At 34.7% G+C, this 10,430-nt stretch overlaps 1 protein-coding gene across 1 annotated transcript in view; it reads left to right on the plus strand.

The window, feature by feature from the left end:
* Window positions 1-104: 104 nt before the first annotated feature.
* LOC104461687 (CUB and sushi domain-containing protein 3-like) overlaps window positions 105-10,430 on the plus strand; it is a gene marked incomplete at both ends in the record, with an annotated part of 22,404 nt that continues 12,078 nt past the window's right edge. The window contains 4 exons of the mRNA XM_010073359.1: window positions 105-287; window positions 1,913-2,089; window positions 5,676-5,855; window positions 8,530-8,703. Coding sequence (XP_010071661.1) covers window positions 105-287; window positions 1,913-2,089; window positions 5,676-5,855; window positions 8,530-8,703 — 714 coding nt within the window. The remainder of the gene's footprint in view (window positions 288-1,912; window positions 2,090-5,675; window positions 5,856-8,529; window positions 8,704-10,430) is intronic.

The raw sequence follows: 10,430 nt of genomic DNA on the forward strand, positions 1-10,430 counted from the left end.
ATATAAATATAAATTTATTTATAAATACATAGAAACATATATTTTAAATGCAGTATCATAATAACATTTCATATTTATTTTAATCTATGCACTCTAAATTGTAGGTGATACAGCTGGTTCTTGTGGTGATCCAGGTATCCCAGGTCATGGGTCTAGAGAAGAAAACAATTTTAAAATTAAAAGCACAGTACATTTCAGCTGTGATATTGGATATATCCTCCATGGCTCAGAAGAAAGAACATGTATGGCAAATGGAAGTTGGACAGGAAGACAACCTGAGTGCAAAGGTAAATCACAGAAGATCCACTCTTTTTTTAAACTGCCTTATTAAAAATTATAATCAGAAAAGCAATTTTACATTGCAGAAGTTTTGTGTTGTGAATGGTGTACAGTTGATTTTGGACTGATCATTGATTTTTTTTGGAGAAGTTGTTACACCGTAGCAATGGCTTGGGATCAGGTGACGAATCTGATACCAGTTCCTGGCACCCATGAAACTGAATGTTTTTGAAATTTTGAGAAAAAAAAAAAAAGTATACTGAACTGTTTATTTCTTCTCAGTCTTGTGTCAGCGTCAACTATATGTGCTATCCAGTACAAAAAACTAAATAGAAAAAATAAATGGATAAGGCCTCTAGGACTTAGTTTTTGATTAAAGATTTTTTCCCTTAAAAAGCTTGCCATCTCCTGATCTTTAATTACAATGATTATATGTCAGAATTTCAGAGAAAAGTGCATAATTTTATGAAAATGTCAATGTCAGGATTTCATTATATACATCTATTTCATAAATGATCAGCTTAATTTTATTTACTAATACTATTGACATTTATTATTTTTCAATAGTAAACAAAATGCGGAAACAAGGTTTTCTGGAAAAAAACATTCTAGAAATTTCAAGCTAGATGTATTATCTTAAAATAAAACTAACACATTATTTATGGAGAAACATTTATTACATTAATTGTCTTGATTCAAAAATAGGAAATAATTCCCAACAGACTCTTCTTCAAATAAAAGCTTCCTGAAAAGCAGAAAATAATTTGAGAACCTGTATTCTTATTATCCACTTTATCACTGCTGATTTTAAAAACTTATTTCACAAGCTTCTTTTTGCAATATCTTTTCTGATGAATTATTGCTATCCTGACACAATGTAAACATATATATATATATATGTTTGTATGCTGGTATCTGAAGGGATATGCTTAGCCCAACTGAACTTTCTGCTGTTCTTCTTTGATCTTTTACAGAAATTAGTTGCCCTTTTACATTTTAAGATATTTTGGTGTTATTTTTCCCCCTAAAAATCTCTTGAAATGATGAATCTAGTTCACAGATACATATATAGGTGTGTGTAATGCACACACAGGTGTATTGTTCTAGTTTAAGTCATATAGGTGAGATGTACATATGTAATAACATAAGCAAGACACATTCAGATTCCAAAGCTGAGAGCTGAAAAACTGGAAAACATCAGGCTTACATCTGCCTAGGAAATAATAGTTTAACTCTGTCCTTTAAGAGGTGCTTTCAACAAGGTAGGAAATGTACTTTGGTGATGCTATAAATGCATACGTACTATAGATTCAAATTAAATCTACAATGATAATTGTAGATCGGGCATTTTCTTATAATTGGGAGTTTTTCTTCAGCTAAACTAGCTTTTCTTTAATGCAGATTTTAAAGGTAAGTTACTTAAGTTTTTAGGATGTGCTTCCCTCCATACTAAAAAGTAAAACCAAATAAATCATGCAAACAGCTATCTAGGTGGTGAAACTTACATTTTTTCAGGATAAGAGCATGGATTGTTACCACATAACACTGCTGGCAGCAGGGTTGTCCTTTGACATTACTATTTGAAAAGTTGTCTTTACTACATTTTAAGAATATTTAACATTTTGCTTTATAGCTGTGCAGTGTGGTAATCCAGGAACAACTGCTAATGGAAAAGTATTTCGTATTGACGGAACTACATTCTCTAATTCAGTAATTTATTCATGCATGGAAGGATATATACTTTCTGGATCATCTGTAAGACAATGCACTGCCAATGGAACATGGTCTGGATCCTTGCCAAACTGCACAAGTAAGACACATCTCTAATGAATAGTCTTTGTTTTTCTCTCCTCTGAAAGACAATAAAATAAAATATTGAAGCTGGGTGCAAATAAGTCTTCAGCTTTTTCTTGCACTACTTCCTACATAATTTTGTACATGAAATACCTTCAAAAAAATGTAGTGCTCATATTCTCATGGAGATAAGGAATATGTTTTTTTTAAAGATAGACACAATATAGTAAAATATATAGACTGCTGTTACAGTTTAAAGGAGTTGATCTAAAGGTACATGATCTACCTACTTTAATTTTTTCCTAGTATATATTTTGTCTTGTTTATGTTTTATGGTACATCATATTCATACATTATTCATTTAATTGCTTTTCTTCATCATGCATCTTAGCAATATAATATCCGTGTCTTCCAGAGGGCAGAAAATAAAAAACTTGAAATGAACACTTGAGAATTATTTTTGTAGTGACTCTGAGGTCAAAACTGTTGTCCCACTCTCAGATGTCATCTTCTGTTTGGCCTCTTCATTAACCTTATACTTGCTTTGGTTACTTAGCTAACAGAAGCTATTTCAGCTTCACTCACATTCATAATAAGCATTTTGCAACAGCTTAGTGACAAGCTAATCTGTGCCTGTTTCATTACATGTCCTAGTTCATCTTTTAGTAGCAATTATAAAAATTTTACATTTACGTGACGTATGAGACTGCCCTTAATTTTGAGGAAACATATCCTCATCAGAGGTACAGCAAGTTGTTGCTTAAATTTTGAAGTAGTACCTTAGCTTTCATAGAGTTGACTACTTTACACTCTTCTAGCAACCCAAATAGAGGCAAAAGATGATAAAGAAAAACTTCTCCTTCTTGTGTTGCTTTTAAATCTATCTTTAATGGTAGGCACATGAACAGCTGCTTCTGCAGTCAGCAAACCTGTGAGAGAGCCCAGTGTTTTTGATTATTTATTATTTTCCAAGTTCTAGTGAGAACCAGATTAATTGCACCAAGGATAAAGGTGTTTTGTGATGGTAACTGCCTCTATTTTTTTTCTTGTATTTTACAATGACATTTAGCTGAAGTACATGCTAGAGCAGTCTTCTCAAAAAACACTACTCAGGTAGAAACTTGTGATTTTTGCTTAAAACATCGAAAAATGTCTTAACAGAGAAAGTATTCTAACAAAACAAAGAGAGGTATTGTGAAGAGTATATGTAATGGAAAAATATTATTGATTATTGATATTGATATATAAGTATTTTAACTTTGTTATACAATAAATGTATTGACATTCCCAGTACACAGTTCTCTCTTTGTTATGATTACACATCTAAAAAGTATCCCCCTATGTATTTATTCCAGTGACAATGTTATTTAGAGGTTTCTAGTTTGATGTGTATCCCCTGGAGTGATCAGAGTATGAAGAGAATAATTGAATGAAAATCTTATCCAAAAGGTACAAAATCTGAGAATTTTGGTCTGACTAATTTCTGCCTTTTCGATGATTGCTGACTATTAACTAATTCCTAAAGGGTGACAGAAGCACTACTAGATCCTACAACTTGTACCTAAGCTCATACAGGTAGCTAGCAGCAGCTCTAGAATACCCAGAAATGGAGAGGCATTTTACAGCACTGCAGAATGACTGAGGTCAGCAGTTACCGCTGGAGACTGTCTAGGCCAACCCCGCTGTGCATGGCAGGATCTGCTAGAGCAGTTATTCAGAGCTGTGTCCAGTCTGTGTCCCTCTCTACAGACCTTTAATTCTACAGTTCCTTTGCACATCTAAATAGAAAATAAAAATATGTTAAACTTCATCATACTTAATTTGCTACGTTCTCTCTTACAGCAATATATAAATTTTAAATTGCTGACAGATAATTAGCAAGAGTCAATGGACAATATTATCTAAATAGCTAGTTAACAGATGATGAGTTAAAAATCCCTTCTCTTTCTCCTGACAGTTTTATCTCCAGGTCTACTAAATATACCTGATAAAGTTTATATATTGTAAGGCAACAATTTTCTCATAATGATTTCAAAGTGTATTCAAAGCAGTAGAATTGGCAGTGCCAATGGACTTTGTTGACAGGGCAGGTTTCATTTAATTTTTTTTCCTACTATGTATGCTGTCATGATTTAACCAAATCCAGCAATGGAGCACCACACAGCTGCTCACTCACTCACTTTCCCCAGTGGGATGGGGGACAGAATCAGAAGAGCAAAAGTCATGCAAAACTCATGGGATAAAGGCAGTTTAATAAGTAAAGCAAAAGCTCTAAGCACAAGCAAAGCAAAACAAGGAATTCATTCACTACTTCCCATCGACAGGCAGATGTTCAGCCATCTCCAGGAAAGCAGGGCTCCATCACATGTAATGGTTACTTGGGATGACAAAAGCCATCACTACAAATGTCTCCCCTTTCCTTCTTCCTCCCTCAGTTTTTAATTGCTGAGCATAACATCATATGTTACGGAATATCCCTTTGATCAGTTGGGGTCAGCTGTCCCAGCCTCTCTCCACACCCAACTTCTTGTGCACCCCCAGTCTACTTCCTGGTGGGGTGGAGTGAGAAGCAGAAAAGGCCTCGAGACTGTGTAAGCACTACTCAGCAGTAACAAAAGCATCTGTATTATTAACACTCTTCAGCACAAATCCGAAACATAGCCCCACACTAGCTACTGTAAAGAAAAACCAGCACAGTAAGATAAAGATTAGTAAGTACAGAAGGGCAAAAACACATGAAAATCAGGTCTGGGTTGTTTGGGCATTTTTTTGTTTTGTTTTAGTTTGGGTTTTTTTCCTTTGAAATATTAACTTGAAAAATTAGTAATAGGAAGGTAGGAATTTTGAGAAGGTAGAACAATCTAAAGGTCTGCTAAAGCCATTGTGGCTCTTGCTGTATCACAGATCACTGTTAAAGTAGCAAGAAAGGGTACAATCATTACAGTAACAGCAACAGCAGAAGAAACAAAAAGTTTGTATTAATGACCAAAAGAAAGAAATGGAGATTGTAAGAAAGATGAATGAAAAAGCTGTAAACACAGTTTAGTTGGGTTTAAATAAAGAACGAAAATAGTTTTCAACAGTATAAAATAAAGTTTGTGGAGCTGTTTGATCATATACGGTGTATGGTGTTTGCATGTTCTTAAATTCATAAGGCAATGATTTGAAATATTCTTTATACAGGAAAATAGACAAGGAATAGGGGAAAAAAAAAGAAAAATGCATGAGCATTATGTTGTAATCAAGTCAAAACAATAGTATCCAATCCTGGATAAATATCAAGGATTATTTTAGTTGAATTTGCAGCACCTTAGTAGAAGTAGAAGGTAAGTGGAATGTGTCAAATAAAAGAAAAGTAGAGCATATAGAGTATTTGAATACACTTGTGTAACTGAGAGATATACAGCTCCACATGTTGTGTTTGGCAGCTAATTCAGATGACATAGATGTTTATCTTCTCTTGATGGAGATAAAATTTATGGTACTTTTTCTTTCTCCTTTTTTCCCCAGTAAATTCCTAGTTTTGCCCTATGTTTTTCCCCTCACATATAAGTAAATCACATTTAGGTTTTAAAATCTATTCCTTAACTATTTACTTGCAGTTATCAGTTGTGGAGATCCAGGAGTCCCAGCAAATGGCATGAGATACGGTGATGATTATGTTGTTGGACAAAATGTTACTTACATGTGCCAACCTGGTTATACAATGGACTCAAATAGCTCCTTAATTCGTACTTGTACTAGCAATGGCACGTGGAGTGGAGTAATCCCAACATGCAAAGGTACAACATTTATTTTGGTTTTCAACTATTCCTTTTACGACATTTATGTCCACTGTTTATTGTAATGAATCAGACAAATATTTCCACAGAAATCAAAACATACTGTTAGTATGAATATACTGAATTGATTTTTTGTCTGCAGAAATTTGCATCCTTTGCTTCTTTTTCCTTTTATTTTTCATACCAGCACAGTATGTTGAACAGTTTTTTTTTGTAGTTTTATAGAACATTTCATTACTTTGCTGCTAAACTCAATTAGCCAATATGAAATGATGGTTTAGATTAGCATGTCATACTGAAAATGACCTTATGTGTATGTTCCTGTCTTTACAAAAGGACAACTCAAGCACATGATAGACACCTTTGGGAGAGGTTTGCATATATACAACTGAATTTTTTCAAAGGAAAATTCTTCTGGTTTACTCTGTCCATAATACTAAGATTTTTCTCTGATCCTTCTTTCATTAAACATGGACCTTTGAGCATCACTGTGGTTTATCAACATGCTCAGCAAAAAGACTAAATCCTTCTATCAAATTTCCTAATAAATATTTTTTCTGCTTCATGTTATTTTCTCTACTGTGAAAACTGAAAGGAGTAATCTCAAGATCTTCCTTTTCCCTCTTTTAGTAGTTGCTTTACTGATTTTTCTGCTTTAATGGAATTTTTTTAACGTTCTCTGTTGAAATTTAAACAGAAAAAAATCTGAAAATTACTGAACGACCACCTTATCTCTGCCATCAAAACAATTTTCTCTGAGAAACCCACTTGCTTGCTAAACCCTAAAACATCTCTCTAGAATCATTTTTCTCACTCTTCCTGATACCAAAGTTGTAGAGAAGCAGCATTACCGTTTTTGGTGTTTCCTTTCTGCATTCACACTAAGTATATCTGAACTCTATTCTTTTAAAACTTAGTTGCTTAAGTTTGTACTTATTTTGTCCATCTTCCTTCTATTTTTTTTTTTTTTTTTTAGGAAGTACAGTTGCATACCTGATCAGTAGTTCTCATTTTCCTCCCCCTTATTCATTCATCAAAATAGATCAAATAAATTTAAAATCTCCACCCTATTTACAATTACTTTCTTTCCTGGGTACAATTGTCCCAGTATCTTACCAAGTCCAGTTTAATTCTAATTCACTTTTAATAATGTAATTTTTTTAAAGTTATTTTCCCAACACATTATGGAGGATGTCAGAACTCGGGTTCTTAACAATTCACTTTTTTTTCTATTTGTATTGTGCTCTTAGCCAACCTCAGCTTCAGTTCAGAATGGCCATACTGGTCCTATTGACCAAGAGTTTGTCCATCTCCAAGAGTGGCTGTAAGCAAACAGGTAGAAGACCATACACAGAACAAGTATTTATGATATAGTCTCCTAGCCTCAAATTCTTAAGGACTACGAGGAACGTAACTGGGAGCAGGAGAGCTAGCTCTGATTTGATTCAAACAGAACCATACAAAGAAATGTCACAGAGAAATGGTACATGGTGAACCTTCTGCAGACCAGTCAAAGATGCAGTGCTCCTGATCTAGTGCCTCTGACTTCTTTTGAGCCTACAAGATGACAGCTATCTAAACATAAGTTTAAAGGTTTTGTGTGCAGCTCTTTATTTCCTCCATTCTTGTGACCTGTGTGTTCTCGGCTTTATGATTAGTCACCACCTCTTCTCATTTACCCCAACTGTCTCCACTAAATTAAATCACACTGGTTTCATTAGCTTTCTTTCTCATTTGCTAGCACAGTTTCTCCACTTTTCTCTTTTTTATCCTTTTTCTCTTTCTCATTCATTCTGGTACCTTTGGCCTAAATTTTCCCCTTTCCCTTTTTTGATTCAGAGTTTTTTCATTTAACTTCTTTTATACCTTTTTTTCCTTCAGCAATTGTCTGTTACTACCCTATCATCCAGTGAATAGCATTTTTTCTTCTTCACTACAGTTATGTCTGTTTATTTCTACTGTCCTGTGGTGGTTTTCAGTCCTCTTCCCTACAACTGAGTAGAAGATGTTTCTATTTTTTCCTGGGAGGCCTAGAAATGAGAAACGATACTGAAATACTTCTTGTTGGCCTTCTTGGTGGTAACAACAATGACAATTTCAAGGGGTTGCAAATCCTTAGATTTTCTCCCTCTAGCTAGAAGCTAGGTGCTTTTTGGTGAGGAGTGATTCATCACTGACCAAACTGTGATACTTAGAAACAGGCTTTCAAGTCATATTTTGGAGCAATCATCCTGGAATTTCATCCCTGGGCATTAATATGTGGCAAATGCCTAAGCTGGTTAACAGGAAGAAAGTATTTGACTATTACCACAGTAACTGTAAATAATTGTACTCTAAACCGACAAAGTCATTTTGTAGTATACTACCAGACATATCTTAAATGTTGTACACTTCATAGTCTCCATACTGATATTTGTGTAGTCTCCCTATTTGGTTTTGTGCAACATCCTGTTTTATTTAAGACACTTCATCAATCAGCCCCTGTCCCCTAAATGGAGGAAACCGGAAGTACTAACTTCAGGAAGTGTGGCAAGAATACAGTGAGGAAGATAGCATGTCCTGACTGTATTGTCCTCTAAAAAAGGTGAAATTAGCACATATGGTTCTTCTAGTAATTGTGTACACTGGGGATGTTTACGGCAGCTGGGCCTAATTATTTTGAATATTATTGCAGCTGTTACCTGCCCAACTCCTCCACAGATCTCTAATGGAAGGTTGGAAGGAACAAACATGGACTGGGGATTTAGCATTAGCTATGTCTGCTCTCCAGGATATGAACTCTCTTTTCCCGCTGTTTTGACTTGCGTTGGGAATGGAACATGGAGTGGTGAAGTGCCTCAGTGCTTGCGTATGTATTTACTTTATGGTCCTGTATTTCTTTACTCAACTATAGTGCTTTTTTTTCCTCATTAAAATTTTTGGTTGCCCCCCCCCTCCACATCCCTCCCCCGGCAGTGGCTCAGTTCATTTTAAACCTGGGACATATACAATCCTTCTATATTTTCCAAAATTTTAACATAATTTGGATGAATATCTGTAAATTCTTTGTGAGCATATAGGAAGCCTTAAACACAAACACACACACAAAAATTACAGGCAATGCATACCAAATTATCTAAGGCAAAAACAGATTAAGAGGTGCTGTCTTGTTTTCAGATCCAGGGGAAGTTTAATTATAATCTCTTTTATTTGCTTATTACTTATCCGAAACTTTCTCTGATGTCACATAGAGTTTTTTCTATTGCTAATGTTGACTAGGCCTCAGCTTGAGTCCTTGACAATTGTCCATTTTTCCCTCTGCACTAAATTAGCTTACATGTTTTATGCAGTAAATTTTGTTAACCTGAAAGTTGTGACATTGATGAATTATTATATTGCTACAATTTTCATTACAACAGCAAATGTGGCTTTTTTCTTTAGCTTGGTATTGTTCCACTCACTGTTTAAAGCATCTTTTTAAAGAAGTGATTGTAATGCTTCTGAGAGATATTCAATTGATTGCAGCGAAGAAGGGGGTTCTGTAGGTATTTGTAGAATAGCTGTATCACTGAAACCCTGTAATGAACTTGAGTAATGACATCTTCATGGCTTTACAGTTTCTAAAATTTAATTTGAGCTTGCCAAGTAGCTGAGTTTGCCAGGTAGCTTGCTAGACATTGCAACTGCAATTCTCTCTTCTTTCACTTTTTTTTTTGCATTCTTTGTCTCTCCCTTTCAAAAATGTTCTCTTGGCTTTGTCCTACTACTATGAAAGCATATAATATAAATGATCTTTTATTTTCCTTTTTTTCCTAGCAATATTCTGGTATCATGAACAGCAGTTGCTTAGTGATGCTTAAACTATATGTGTCAGAGCTGGAACGTGGTGAGAGATATTGTTTCTGGAAGAAAAAAAACACACTATTTGTTAAGTTCTCTAGATGGAGCTCTTCTAGAGTCTGCTATGTTATGAACATAAAAGACCATGAAAAAATTATTTTCATGATTTGTTCTTGATTGAAATATTGTGTGTTCACATTAATTGTTAGATACCACAAACTATTTTTCAGCTTTGAGGTTGGAATATTCAATACTGCAATATGCTCTGAAAAACAGGCTCCACCTTTGAACTTTTTAAAAGGTAGCACTGAATGCAGCCGTCCAGGAATTAAAGGCTGTCTCATGCAGAGATTACATTAACTGAATGTTGTCGATGTGCAATGGTTACCCATTGGCTTGCAAGACAAATCAGTTGGCAGCGAGTGCTTGTCAAAGAACTTAACTAGCTGCCATCTGGCAGAAATGAGAGGGAGCTGGTGAAAGTCATTCTCAATAAGCAATCTTCAAGAAGTTCTTGACATCCGAAATGTAGTTCCCAGCTTGCTTCCATAGAGCCTGTAGCTGAAGATATGCAAGGTATAGTTATAACATGGAATAATTATTCAGAATGGAATATAGTCTTGTCTTTGGCTAAGTATTTGTCATCTATGACTTAGTGAATTTGTCTGCTTAATTATTCATATAGTAATTTGAGCAAAGGACTGCTGTTTTTATAAGCTTGGCAATAGATGGCAAAAAAAAAAAACAAAAAAAAGA

This window comes from Pterocles gutturalis, unplaced genomic scaffold (genome assembly GCF_000699245.1).
Source record: "Pterocles gutturalis isolate BGI_N339 unplaced genomic scaffold, ASM69924v1 scaffold24101, whole genome shotgun sequence".
Classification (NCBI taxonomy): Eukaryota; Metazoa; Chordata; class Aves; order Pterocliformes; family Pteroclidae; genus Pterocles; species Pterocles gutturalis.